At 36.4% G+C, this 16,012-nt stretch overlaps 1 protein-coding gene across 7 annotated transcripts in view; it reads right to left on the reverse strand.

The window, feature by feature from the left end:
• The window catches only part of shi (dynamin-1 shibire), a 157,729-nt gene that overhangs the window by 5,320 nt on the left and 136,397 nt on the right, over positions 1–16,012 (reverse strand). For 3 of the 7 annotated variants that reach the window (XM_045739707.2, XM_069331311.1, XM_045739709.2), the window contains one exon: positions 132–10,866. The exons of 2 other annotated variants lie outside the window; for them this stretch is intronic. In XM_045739707.2, coding sequence (XP_045595663.1) covers positions 10,728–10,866 — 139 coding nt within the window. In that variant the 3' untranslated portion in view covers positions 132–10,727. Of the gene's footprint in view, positions 1–131; positions 10,904–16,012 lie in introns of those variants that run through there. 2 more of the 7 variants (XM_069331313.1, XM_069331315.1) reach the window with 2 other exon arrangements.

Genomic DNA, 16,012 nt, shown 5'->3' on the forward strand with positions numbered 1-16,012 from the left:
TGTGCAAAGCTAAAGTTAAAAATAAGATCGAAGCAAAAACAAACTTATGTTACAGGTGTAGTCTAGAGCCAGAAGTCTTATTAATCAGCCTGGTATTGTGACTTGTTATGGAGTATAAATAAGAAAAGCACTCAGTTTACATCATTTATTGTACACTGCTTGGATATTAACAGGAAGAAAGCAGACAGTAACAAAGATAATCACAACAGTATCAGCTGCCCATACAAAATAGTTCGCAAATATCTTCAGCCAATACAGCCATTGTAATCATATACACAGCATAAGGATGCATGTATATGCTGATGTATGCATATATGCATACACATACACATATATGCATGCTTGCACACACACACTAACAGTCACACATGCTTGTATATTATTATTATAAAGAAAAATTCTTTAGATATTGAAGTCAAAGTGAGCACATTGAAAGTTAACACTTAAGATATGACAAGGCATTAGATATGAGTAGTTTAGCACACTTTTTGCCCTTCCACAATAGTTTCCCTTAAGTAATCAACAAGCATCATATTCAACTCCACCCCCCCTAAAGAAAAAGAAAAGAAAATATACATATATGATTACATTTTAATGAACGTATTTATAGGATTATATCAATAGGTATTTTAAGCACTGTATGGTACTAGGATATTCAACAGAATGACCAGTAAATATGTACTTTTTATTTGCTACTTCACTTGTTATACAGCCTTGCCAGAGTTTCTTTCTTTCTGTTCTCAACAACTGTATACCATAATTAACAAGAAGAACAAGATACAACAAGGATCAAGAGCTACACACACACACACTAGACAGTGACCAGTTACTACAGGCTCTAACACTTATATTATTGCATCCCCTGGTCACTTCCAGGAAATATTAATGCCAGTCTTTAAAATCTAACATCACGAAGAAGAGATCCCAGTGACAAACAAATGAAGACACCATATCTAGGAGTGCTACTACACCAGTTTTATTTGTCTGCCCTCGGGTCAAAATCTAATCAAATTCCTTTTTTTTTTTCACATGCCTACACTATATGTACATACTATAGATATGAGAAATAATGAATGTTGTTCTTTCCTGCTTCAAAGTCTTTCTGCACATACAAGATGGAACGGGACACGACAGCAGAGTAAACAGCAGTGTAACAGTAATGTAATTAACACCTTTATACATATACTTGTCAAGCTTAATTTTAAGTCAATAGAATCGAGGCATTTTATACAAGAAAACCACATATTCTTACATAATTTACACGTTCACTTTATCCTCTTGCCATAATATCAAGCAAATAATTGTTGCTTTATACAATATTCTTCATTCAGCCAAGAATTTAATCATGGTGCTTGCTAAATATACAATTTATCATGATACTATCAGGTAACCATTCCACACAACACGAAGTGCCTCACAGTCTAGCACTAGTGATTAAGCTTTTTATATAAACTCTGAAACTTTAACATCCAGTGACAGTTAGTAACAAACACAGAAGCTCTTTAACACAGATACATATTGTCTTTGGTAACAAAGTGGCAAAAGCTAATTTTAGTAAGCATTAAAGCACTAAAATATTATCAAGAGCCCTGATACATAGTCAGTGATTTTTTAGCACTAACATACACATGGAATGGTTTATTAATTTACAAATGCATTAACATAATACATACAAACATACTCCTTTTCCAAAATATATGTACAAAATCAAAGTAGCTATTTTATAATGTACTTGCTGTGTCGACGACAAACATTTTTTAAATTTCAATGACGAGTGTGCAATACTGACACGTAATTACTACAAAATGGAACTTGCATGGCAACAGGCCATTTAAACAAGCCCCTAAATATTAACTGTTAAGTGGACTACACAAGTGTATATAACTCATGACAGCTTAACTGTACACTGTAGTGGTGTACAAATATCTTTTTCTATGCAGGTACCACTTGCTACTTAACAGTAGGAAACCAATACATCTATGCTTGTATATCTTTATTTAAAAATAATACAAATGCTCATGGTAATATTTGCATGATTTTTAAACTAATGTGGTGGAATTTTGTATATATTTTACTTTCTACCAACTTCAGTCATGCTATTAATAAAATATAAAAACAAAAATGCCTTAAAACTTCATGCTGATGACACAATAGGAGAATGTACATCAGCAGTATTTAGATGGCATAAAATAAGCAGGTAATAATTTGATGAAATTGCCAATATTCCTCCACACCAAACTTTATTATTCAAAGTCATTTGCAGTTTATTAATTATGAAATTAGTATAAAAATAAAAATAATAAAAGAAATAATTGTCAAAATTAATATGATGTAATACACCCACATTCATATGAATTAATTTAATCCTTTAAATTACAACTTGCATAAAACATCTGCAGAAAGCACTATTAGTAATAAATGAAATTCTTGCTGGACTTAAACTTTTAAGTATAGAATACTTCATAGGTTATTAAAGGAATGCTGACAAACAAAAATATGAAGAGGGTCATAAAACCAAACCAAGAATGTTGTGTGCACACGTACATGTTTGTATGCATGTCTGCATGCATGTACATAATTATACAACATACAATGCACATATGCTGCACTATGCATATGTATTTACACAAATAACAACAAAAGTACACACACATTTGTGTGTGTGTAATACACTAATACATGCAGTGCATGCATAAGCCCATCCACCTTCCTTCATATTCAGACATTAATTTAAAATCCAAGAAAATTTTCAATACTGTACAGGATATGACGAAGTATAAGTTAGGTTCAATAATCCTCATCATATTCACTTGTGCTACTTTAACTCTACATGCAAGACAGGTCAATCAAAGCCCACATCTTTATCTCTACCATTGATATGCAAAATGGTTTCCCGATGACAAAAATCCATATTAGCACACGGTAGTCTGAATTAATATTGCCATTACCACTATTATATTTCCCTACAATTACAAATGTTAATACTGTATTACTATTATTGCCACTAAAATCTTTATATTTGATACTATTGTGTTATTACTCCTGTTAGCAGTGACAGTGTATTCAATATGCAACATTATGCTTGATTTATCGTTCTTTTTGCATTACTACTTTTAAATAATGACTATTATAACCATATTAATATTAGAGAGATGATGATGATAGTAATTACTGCACAATACATACAATGTATCTTCCAAAAACTTTAGTATGAACAGAAACTGTGGAGTTTACATACAAATGGTGAGCTGTTTCACAAGTGTGTGTCCACATTTCATACTAGAGTACTATACTGATTTCTTAGAGGGCCTATGAAAGACGGCAAAACTTGATTCTAATTGGCCTAGAATACTAAATGTAAGTACAGTACAATAGGCCGAAGATTGCAAATAATAGGCCAAATATGGCTTACATTAGGCTTAGGAGAGATTGTTGTTAAGTCTGTTGCAGTTCTTTAATGCTCTCTAGTATTCAAATATTAATATAAATAAATTGGACATTTTGGTTGCAAATGTCGAATTTGTATACAAGCCGTCACTATGGATATACATACTGTATTAACTATAATTTTTGGAGGATGGGTTTAACGTATAGGTACATTTAAGGGACTGAGGTTAGATCACTAAGGCAGAGAACAGTTTAACAAACTTGGGTACAATTTGTTTGCAGCATTTCACACTAAATATGTGTAGCAGCAGAGAAAATTAAAAATAACTTGGGATCAAAACCTTTGGATATAAAAAATCAAATAATAACAGCAAGCTCTTACTAGTGCTGGGCTGCACTGCTTGACTCAACAAAAATATAGAAAAAAAAAAGATGATTGGGGGAAGCCCCTTGTTGTTAAGAGGACCTAAATATTTTCACCAATAGTTTCAGCATCAAAAGGTTACAAATGGTGATATTTTGCTTGGCTTCCCATCCAAACTATTATATCGCATTAAGAGACTCGAATCATTAATATCAACAAGGCAAAAAAAAAAATATATATATATACACACACCCACATATATAATACAGTAAAACATACATAAATAACCTATACAGTATGTGCAACACTTTGGCACAAAAAGTATAATGTTATGATGTACAGTAGAACCTCTGTACGAATTTAATCCGAATGCAACATAACCTAAATATTTGTAAACCGTAATAAATTTTCCCATAAGAAATAATGTAAATTGAATTGTTCTGTTCCACACACCCAAAAATATTAACTTAAAATCATATTTTATCCAGAATACTACTAAATTTTCCATACACAAAATAGTAAGGAATACATGAATGCAAACTGTAAATAATATATATGAACATTTAACTGTACCTTACCTTTACTGAGGACTTGTTGGCATATGGAAGACCGTCAGGAGGGGGAGGGGTAGAGGAGGTATTAGTGTTTGGAATGGGGGTTCTCTTCCATTATAGCATCAGGCAGTGAAGGCATTTTTGGAGCGCTCTCTTTCCTACATTTTGTAGGAATACCACTAGGACCCGGTTGTGGCTCACTGCTAGTTTGTCTCGCTAGGAATCTTTCTAAAGACACTTGTTTTTGCCTACGTTTTAACACTTGCCTGTAGTGAGACTTCACATTGTCATTAAAAAGGTTAACATAACGACTTGCTACAACTTTATATGGGAATGTCTTTTCAGCAAAATTTGCAGTTCTTTCCATACTGCACACATTTTTCTAGCCAGATCAACCATGCACATACCATCATGTTTATGAATAATCTGCTTTTTCTTCTAATGTCATCCTCATAACTATTTTCTTAGAACTACGTTGAACTTTACCACTGACTTTCTTGGGACCCATGGTGTGATATATGGTAATAACTTTCATGTTAAGAAGAGGAATTTTATATATATATATATAATTTATCTACATCTATCTACCAGGAGGCCTGGTCGACGACCGCGCCGCGGGGACGCTAAGCCCCAGAAGCACCTCAAGGTAACCTCAAGGTATCTATCTAATGAAATTGCTCACAGAGAATTCAAGTGCAGTTATCACTAGTCAGGATACAAGCATAAACTCAGCTTACCGACTCATACAAGTATGAACGAACATCGTACACCGGGGCATATTTTCTGACAATTTTTGTCATAGACTGGAAAATTTGTATTCAGGTGCAATTGAACACCGAGGTTCCACTGTATACATGGTACATTATGGCCTTTTTTCTATAACCTCTACGGGGGCAGCTGTTTGAGCTGGTCGCCCCACCATGTGGTCCACATACTCTAAAACATCATGTTTATATAAAACAGAATTTTATGTGTGAATATATGTATGTTTTATGCTAGCTGATAACTGTCAAAATATCAAAGGCTCTAAAATGGAAGGAGAAATCAATGATTCTGGTCATCAAACAGTGTGGTTCTGCACGAAAGGGTTCTTGCTTCATCTTTTAGTAGCAATATACTGTGTAAACTGTCCATATAACACCACCTACTTTCAAACTGCCTCTCTCTTTCATTTGATGTTTAGATCATTTCAAAGTAATAAATGCAAGGTGTATACATGCACACCAAGTACCAGTGCATGACACCGCCTCCAGAGTGAAACTGGTGGTGATTCTGACTCGACATTCAACCAGAGGGGAGCAGGAATAACATGTGACATCGGTGACGATGCACTTGCATGAACACCACATGACATCAGTTATGATGCACTATCAGTGCATCATAACAGACATCCTCTCCATACAGTATGAGTGTTTTTATTGCTGTAGTTATCATTATATATCAATTGAACTTATTAACAAGAGATAATAATGAGTTCATATTTAATTACAGAATACTGTATACAAATAGCAATGTGCCCATAACAATGTTTTCAATTTTAAATTTTTTTGTGGGGTATACCTGTCATCCTGTTGTAAACCTGTTGATTCTGAGGATCAATGTCCCTGCAGCTTGGTCTCTGACCAGGCCTCCAGGTTGCTTGTCTTATCAACCAAGCTGTTCAATGTGGCTGCTTGCAGCCTAACATCGCACATTATGATAGTCACTGCCTGGTTTATCAGCTAATTTTTGCTCTATTGTTTGACATGTGATTTCCCTGAAACATTTCTAGATTTGAGAATTGGGTCCCACCAATAATCATGAGAAATTGGAAGAAAATCAAGCAATATATATACCCCATCTATATATGAGGAAAAGGGAGCCTGACAGCTGAGTGGGCAGTGCTCGGGATTCGTAGTCCTGAGGTTCCGGGTTCGATCCCGACGAAGGCGGAAACAAATAGGCAGTTTCTTTCACCTTGATGCTCCTGTTCACCAAGCAGTAAATAGCTACCTGGGAGTTAGACAGCTGCTACGGGCAACTTCCTGGGAATGTGTAACAAAAAGAAGGCCAGGTCGAGGACCGGGTCACTGGAACGCAAAGCCCCGAAATCATCAAGCTTAACCTCAAGACAACCCCAGCTACTGTTGACACATTTTTGTTATTTTATTCAAAAGTACCACTGTAAATCTCTCTAAAATTTTGTTTTGTTATTTATGAACCAATTTTCATAAATTTTACGTATGTACTTCAAAATATTGCTCTGCAATTTGGAAACAATTTTAATTTTCAAATTATATTTCGACTTAGATTTTCAAAAGTCCAGTTTTCAAGCGAAATGTTGGGTCTCAATTTTTCAGCACCGAAACTTTTTACATAATATCCTCTGTCAGACAGTTTACTTTAGACTGTTCTACTGGTTAAATTCAATATTTAAAAAATCTGTTACATTCAATAATTTTCTAAATTTTTAGATGTTGCCATTATTTTTGGATTTATATTTTTTCCCTACAGTTTCCTTCTGGGTTACAGTAATGAAACACAGGCTGGAGATTCCTCTTATAGGTTAAATTTTGTAAATATAGTTTCATTAGAATTAAACGTTTTTGAACGTTACCCATAACATGATTCAGGCTCCTTAACTTTAGGAACGAGCAGGAAAACAGCTAAAGGATATACTGTACATTTAAGTCTCCTAAGCAGGACAATCACCAGAGCCTAATCCCTCCACAACCATTTAATACACTACATATCTATCAATTCATAGATGACTAACCAATCCTATAATGTATTGTGCTTTAACCCATTAACAGCACAAATTGCATATACATATACAATTTTGGTATAACTAGCTGAACGTCGCACATCATATATACGCTATTTAAAATACCGCATAAGATTTAAAAGTCCCGTTTGTTAAAGGGGGCACCCATATGATAGCCAGGGGCAATAGTAAACAGCCGCCATCTTGGAAAAAAAATCCAGCGTACAATGCCATGGCGAAAAGGCCTCGGTTACAATCAGGACACCATGGGAAGCACATCACCACCTGGCTCATGACCACACTCGGCAAACCGCTCCACCCATTCATTGACTGATGAGGAAATTACAATGAATTATTTCCAGAAGCCGAAGACAGTGATAGTGATAACTGACATTGACTATACACAGGGTACAGATGAGCAAGATACAGACAGGGGTAGTGACATTGTGTTTGTCTCAAGGGTGAGGCCTACATCACCACCACTACCTCCTCGACCTCACTCCACACCACTACCACAACCACCAGATAGTTCATGTGGTTGCATGAGCAGCATGATGTTGCTTTGGGCCACTAATATATGTAAGATGACTCTTTCAGCCTTTAATGATGTGGAATCTGAAAACAGTTTCACTACTCATGTGGCTAGTGTAGTGGTGTACGTGGTGTTACCAGGCAGAGCTTTGCAGCATCAGCTTCTCGCCCAGCCAAACGCTGCCGCATGGCACCACATGGAGACTGAGGCACAAATACCCTCATCTTCAGTTTGTGCCTGTAGTGGGTGTAGACGGGCTTCAACTCATAGTCAATGGAGTACCTGTATAAGGATTCTTTGCCATGGTGTTGGTGTAACAACCCAAATCACCAGGTGGTGTTCTTGTGATGGGTGATTGTTAAGAATTTTGTTCCACAAATCCCTGCATTTGACAATACTGAAGTACAGATGTTGGTATTACAGACCTTTTTCCATATACGTACTAGTGAGGACATGAGCGAAATGAACTATTTTACTACATATTTATTTGAGGCGCGCATGGAACATATTGTTCAGGAAATGAACAAACACGTGACCGAACTCGTTGAAGGTGAGGAAATGTTACAATTTTCATTATTACAGCGTTGGAAAGATACTACTGTAGATGAAATGTGTGTTTCTTGCACTATGTATAATGATCAAACATTGTGTAAAACATGTCATCGCAGATTATTAGAGCAAAGACACTTGTGTTCCAACACCTGTTTTGGGGAAATATGTGTCTTGTGATTTGTTTGTATTACTCCTCAGGTGTGTTCATTTTGCAAATAATGAAGACCAGACTGAAGATGATAGACTTTGGAAGGTGAAGCATATTCTGGAAAGTTCAGAGATTTTTATGTACCAGCTCAGAAGCTGGCGATTGATGAATTGTTTGTGCTTTCCAAAGGACATGTTGCCTTTAAACAGTATATTCCCTCCAAATGCCAGAGATTTGGATTGAAATTCTTTGTACTCTGACTGTGAAACAGGAATGGTCTTACACATGACACTATATTCTGGAACCAATGTAGACATTCCCAGTAATGATCAACATGGTTTCTCAGGTAAAGTAGTGAAGACAATGATGTCACCATGGCTGAAGGCCACATTTTATACACAAACAATTATTATACAAGTCCCTTGCTAACTAGCTTCTTGATTTAAAATAGAACTGGAGTGTGTGGCACAGTAAAGGCAAATAGAAGGGAAATGCCAGTGTTTGACAATAATATTGAAGTAGGTGAAAGCCACATAAAAAAAAGTGATTAAATACTTTCTGTGTGGTGGAAAGACAGGCAAGAAGTGAACATGTTAACAACCATTCACACTGGTACAGTGGTCAACAGTGGCAAGAAGAACAAAGTAACAAAATAACAAGTAAGTAAGTAAGTAATTATCAAAAGAAGGCACCAAACCGGGAAGGCTATGTAGCACCATCAAATACGCAAAATAATCAGAGGGCGCAACAAAATAACAAATATATAAACCAGATTGTGTTATGGACTATAACAAACATGCATTTGGTTAATAAATGTGACATGATGGTGGGCGCTGTCAAGTGTATGTAAAACAGTGAAGTGGACCAAGATGACGTTTCTTCACCTTGTCGACAAAACCATGCTGAACAGTTACAATATGTACTTGGTGAAAACAGGTCGTAAACAAAGTTTTCATGCATTTAGTTTTTCTGTTCTGACACAATTACTAAAAAATTCCAGCATGAGTGCATTGTTTGTAAGACCACACAAAGGAGGCCACAGAAACGTAAATGGGTGCTAACATGGTGCGAAGCGTGTGGCGTGTCCCCTTTGTTATGTGAAATGTTTCAAGGAGTATCACTCTCTCCAGAACTTCTAAAGTCCAATAATGGTGCAAAACTCTGTACATATTGAGTGAGTGCATGTATATATTGATGAAAAATCAGAATACATATTATACTTGCTGTAAAAGAAAATATTTGTGTGCATAATTGTGACATGAATATGTGAGTGTGTGTTGACTTTATGCAAGTTTTATTATAATAGAACATCAAGTGACAATATATTGAACAATATCAGTGAAAAAAATTGTCGTAAAATACATCATGAACACTGTAAATAATGCTGTGAAAATCAATTTGTGGCAACTCCGGCTGCTTGAATGCTGCACACAACGCCACGGGAACGCACACTACATGAGCGAGCAGGTTTGATGACTTCATGGGGAGATTTCTCAGCTCATTCATGTCATTGTTAATTATTTTTTTCCCCCATGATCAGGGAACATGCGATCAGTTTAACACTTTTTAAAGGAAAACAAATGGTTACTTTTTTTTATGTGCACAGCGGTATTGTTGGCTATTAATAACCTATTATTAACCTCTGGGCGGCGCCGCCCAGAGGTTAATAAAAAACTTTGAAGTACCAGTACTGTATCTTATATATGCCCGATTTGCAGAATTATCATAATTATTTACCCAAATACCTGTCTTTTCCTTTTCCTTATACAGTATTTGTTTAAATATCTATGAATTATTAAATCAAAATAATGAATCTCAAAAATATAATACAGTAGCTTAATAATCTTAAGTATTTTATGAATAAAATAACTGATACAAGATTAAACTATTTTGCTAAGTTAAAGGATTGTAGACATCAAATTAGGTTCTCCCAAACAACAGAACTTCAAGAAGAAATTAATAATCATTACAGTGTTTTTATAAATTATTAGAATCAAATCCAAAATGTCATAACTGACACCTGCATTTAGTCATTTTCAGGCCATATGAATCTACTGCTGGCAGACTACTAATATGTGTGCTTGCTATGAAGACGGCATCATCACTAAAGTTCTGTCTTGCTAATGTCAAGACTGAGCTCATGTAATCTCACTCAGTTACTGGTTTGATGTAGTGATGCTCAACCTGACAGACCAAATAATGTGATATCATCTACAGCACTACACCAATTTTTTATCATACAAAATATGACACATTACACACATACACACTGTACTGTATATGTAATTATAAAATATATATATTTAAATAATACAGATTTGTTTTATATATATATTATATAATACATATATCACACACACACATTTCTTCAATATAATAACATTTCTTTCTCTAAATACTTCAATAAAAACCAATTACCACAAGTAGTGTATGATTTAATATAAAATCTACTTCTTGAAACCAAAAGCAGAGAAGAGTTCGTTGGTGGCTGCGTTGACTGCAGCGCCTGCAGCAGCATTCGTGGCCGCTTGTTGCACACGCTGGGCAAGAGGGGCATTGGAGGCTCCACCGCCGCCTCCCGGCCGGCTAAAGGTGAAGGAGGGAGGGAGGCTATCAACGGCGGCTACAAACAAAAGGGGCACCACCATCATGCCAGATAAGTGTTAGTAACATGGACAATTAGTAAGACACAAACAACCAATAACATGATCTAAAGAGTTTTTCACAGTCATTGAGAAATGGTGTGTGTGGTGTGTAATTACCTAAGTGTAGTTATAGGATGAGAGCTACACTCTTGTTGTACTATCTTCCCAGTATTCTATCATATAACACTTTTAAACTAATGATGGTTTTCACATTCACTGCCTTCTTTTAACTTGTCCACCATTTACCACACTGCTTGCAAAAAAGATTTTTTTTTTTTTTTTTTTTGGGGGGGGGGGACCTTTGTTTCCTTAGATTGCAGTCAACCCAACCATCTCTTTCCTAGAAAATCTCTATCAATGAAACCAAGTACATTTATTACAAGGATCTTCCTCTTTGAAAGCCATATACAAAAGATACACAGGGGATGGGTGACCGAGAGAAGAAGGGTTGAGAGGGATGTTTGAAGAAAAAATGGGGTAGAATGGAGCGTATGGAGAGGTAGGAAGTAAATGGTGGAGGGGGGGGGGGGACGTAGTCTGTTATGATGTCATTACTCTCCAGGTGTTCTACCCACATGCTTTTTTTTTATTTTTTTCTAGTGCTTTGACTACCACCCTTGTCAGTGATACAGATTAATAATTAGTGGATCTTCTTTGTTACCATTTTTGTATATGAGAATTGTGTGTGCCTTTGTTACTGTGCATCTGCTAAGATTTCTGTATATAAAGATAAATGAAAAAAATCAAGTGGAATGCTCGGCTCAGGTGTACACTCTTTGTACAAGATGAAACCCCCTCTACCTACCTGCTTGATCATTTTTTCTATTTCATCTCTAGACACTTTTTATATACTTCAATGATGTGCTCTGAAATCCACATTGTGTCTGGTTCTCTGGGGACCTTATTTTACACAAACACACTTTTGGAACTGTTTAGTGTTTCACATAGTTCTTTTTCATTCTCTTTGAATCAGTTCCCCATTTTAAACCTCTCAATTTTATGCTTTACATGCACTTTCAACATTTATAGAAGAGCCTGGTTCTATTTTACATTTGTCTGGTATACCTTTCTCAAAGTTTCTTTCTGCCCCTCTCCTCACTGCTGTGTACTTGTTTCTTGGTTGTTTGTATTGCTGGTATGTACAAGGGTTAGACATCATCTTATACTGATTCTATTGTTTGTCTTATTCTCTGGGCCTCTTGTAATTTCCGATGAACCTGACCTTTTTCTAATTTCGCACCTGTTTTAGTACAATTTTTGTTGTGCCTTCACCATATTTTATATATATATATATATACTGTATACACACACACACACACAGTGGCACCTCGATTAACAAGTTTAATCTATTCTGGCACCGAGCTCGTTATGTGGAAAACTCGTCTTAAGAAACAAATTTCCCCATTAAAAATAAAGGAAATAAATTTAATCTGTTCCACTCCCAAAACATCCATACTTGTATGACATTTTATAATGTAAATATAATACTGCACATGTAACTATAAATGTTTTGTTGTACTGTTTTCATGTTTACTTTACCTTATGAAGAGTCGTTGCTGGCTTGAGGGAGATGATGGGGAGGTTGGAAGGAGGTTATGGTGTGGAAGGAGAATCCACCTCGGAATCAGGCGGGCTCTCTCTTCTAGGGAATTTCACCCCACTGGGACCGGGTTGTGGTTCACTATCACTGGCTCTTCTTTTCTCTACTTTTGCAAAGAACGTATTTATTGACAATTGTCTAGTCTTTGTTTTAGGATGTTCCTAAAACAAGACAGCAAATTGTCATTAAATATGTTCACACACCGGGTTGTTACTGCTTTATCAGGGCAGCTTTTCCGAGAATGCGGTCACCTTTTCAAACATTCCCTGATCTCACTGGAAGAGGCAGCATCCTCCCTTACTTCCTCATCCCCTTACAAATGGTGCAAATTGTTGATGAGGCCCTGCCATACTCCCTTGTGAGATCAGTCACACAGACACTACGCTCATGCTTTGCTATAATTTCCTTCTTCAAATCCACAGTAATTGTGTCTTTCTTCATCTTGACAACACTATCTTTAGCAAGCAGCTTCTTTGGCAACATCGTGCATTGCAAATTGTAGTCACAAAACCACAAAAAACAAAAAAACAAAGAAAAGCACAGATAAATGCAGAGGGATGCTTGTCGTGCACGATACAACAACAACACTGGCGTCGGTGGCGTCCGAGAATTTGGGAGAACCCGCGAGACGCTAGGAAGCACCATGTGGTTTTGCTCGTTAATAGCGGTGAAGCTCATCAATAGAGACAAATTTGCTGCGAGTGGCTCGCTCGTTACTCAAAATGCTCATAGATAGAACTGCTCGTTAATCGAGGTGCCACTGTATGTATGTACAGTATGTGTGTATATTATATATATATATATATATATGTCGTACCTAGTAGCCAGAACGCACTTCTCAGCCTACTATGCATGGCCCGATTTGCCTAATAAGCCAAGTTTTCATGAATTATTATATTTTCTCTATTTTTTTCTTATGAAATGATAAAGCTGCCCATTTCATTATAAATGAGGTCAATTTTTTGTTATTGGAGTTAAAATTAACATAGATATATGACCGAACCTAACCAACCCTACCTAACCTATCTTTATAGTTTAGGTTAGGTAGCCTAAAATGTTAGGTTAGGTTAGGTAGGTTAGGTAGTCGAAAAAACATTAATTCATGAAAACTTGGCTTATTAGGCAAATCGGGCCTTGCATAGTAAGCTGAGAAGTGCGTTCTGGCTACTAGGTACGACATATATATATATATATATATATATATATATATATATATATATATATATATATATATATATAAATTTGCCATACATCTCATTTACTACCTTGCCTAATAAATCTTTGCAATCAAATTCATCAAAGGCCATACTAAGTTCTCCATAGTGTGCTATATTGAAATAAAGGTTTTCCAGCATTTCCCTTTCTCCATTTTCTTCTGGATAATAGTACATAGGATATTTGATTTCCATTAGGATACAGTTGCTCTTGCCCAAAGCAGAAAAGTACTGTACTAAATATAAAATATCTCCTTTCCTGTGCAGACGAGTCACAATAATGTGGCTGATGATATGATGACCAAACCACACATCAGAAAGTGAGAAAATGACAATGTTTCGGTCCATCCTGGACCATTATCAAGTCATGTAACAAGAGAGGAAGATACAGACAAATATATAAGGTAAGAGAGTGGGAAGAGAGGTGAGAAGCAGGTATGAGAAAGGCAAGTTAAGAATAAAGTATATTTAACGGGATATAATCAACTAAGTGTAATTACCTAAGTGTGCATGTTTATGTGCACATGCACCAAATTATAGATCCATATCATTAACAAGCATGGTAGTCATGGTAGTCAAAAACACTTAAAAAATTTTTTTAAAACCAAATGGGTAGAACACGTACAGAGAAAAGACAGACAATATATTTTTGAACAGGAACATCACGTGTTACAAATCTACTTCGTTTTTATGATAGAGCCATCGAGATCCTACAGTAAAGAAATGATTGGGTTGACTGTTTTGCATTTTCTGGGCGAGCCCCGGAGGCTCCCTGAAACTACCTTAACTGATATGCACTATATTAGTTTGGGGTCATCAGTCACAGGAGTCCTTATGCCTACTAGGCACCACAAGCCAGAACCTGGCCTCCTCAGTGTGGTGCAGGGAGCAATGGCCTAAGAGCACTTTACATTTAAAATATGTCATAATTGCCATCAACCGGGGAAGGACCCAGAAAGGTCGGCGAATCAAAACAGACTACTGTCTTGTTAACATGTGCAATCTACATTCGAAAAGATCAAAATAACTTCCCTTGAAAGAAATCCAACAAGCAACACTTCATGCGACTAGCACTCCCACTTGTTAGCATTCACAAACCCCTCCCCCCCCCCCCCCCCCCCCCCCCCCCCCCCCCCCCACTCACTCTCTCTCTATGAAGGTGAGAGAGAAGGAGCACTAACAAATGGGAGTGCTAGTCGCATGAAGTGTTGCTTGTTGGGTTTCTTTCTAAGGAAGTTATTTTGATCTTTTTGAATGTAGATTGCACAGATTAACCAGACAGTGGTCTGTTTTGATTCACCTATCTTTCCGAGTCCTTCCCTGGTCGATGTTTCGTGGATGAAACAAATTCCCCAGGATGAAAAATTTTCTGGCAAAGATGAGGACAGTAATCAGAGAGAATGTATCTGACTGGAGGAGTCTTAATAGCAGAGTTCCATAGGGTTCAGTTCTTGCACCAGTAATGTTCATCTTGTACATAAACAATCTACCAGAAGGAATACAAAATTATAAGAACATGTTTTCAGATGATGCTAAGATATTGGGGAAGAAGCAGACATTGATGATTATCATTCCCTTAAAACTGATCTAGATAAAATAAGTGCTTGGAGCACCCTGTGGCAGACGGAATTCAATGTGAATAAATGCCATGTTATGGAAAGTGGAATCATAGAAAATAGACCACACACAACTTGCAAATTATGTGGAAAGGTATTAAACTAACAAAGAACGAGATCAAGGGGTGGTTTTGGATAGTAGACTGTCACGAAAAGAACACGCAAAAAACATTGTGAAAGGTGCACATGCATCACTTTTCAATTTCTGAATCCCTTTTAATTATATGGATGGTGAAATACTAAAGAAACTGTTCATGACTTGTGCGAGATCAAAATTGGAATATGCAGCAGTTATATGGTGCCCAAATCTCAAGAAGCACATAAAAAACTGGAAAAGGTGCAAAGGCATTCTGCAAAATGGTTTTTGAAACGAAAAAAACAAGAATTGCGAAGAGAGGCTAGAGGCATTAAATATGCCAAAGCTAGAAGATGAAATAAAAGAGGTTATATGACCACCACTTACAAAATAACAATAGGAATCGACCGAACTGGCAAAGAGGAATTCCTGAAACCAGCAATTTTAACAAAAAGTGAACACAGATTCAAGATAAGGAAACAATGGTGCTAAACAAACATTAAAAAGGTTTCTTTAGCAAAAAGAGTGGTAGACGGTCAGAACAAGTAAAAAAAATTTTGGAGGCCAAAACCGTCAGTAGT

Source organism: Procambarus clarkii, chromosome 25, assembly GCF_040958095.1.
Source record: "Procambarus clarkii isolate CNS0578487 chromosome 25, FALCON_Pclarkii_2.0, whole genome shotgun sequence".
NCBI lineage: Eukaryota > Metazoa > Arthropoda > Malacostraca > Decapoda > Cambaridae > Procambarus > Procambarus clarkii.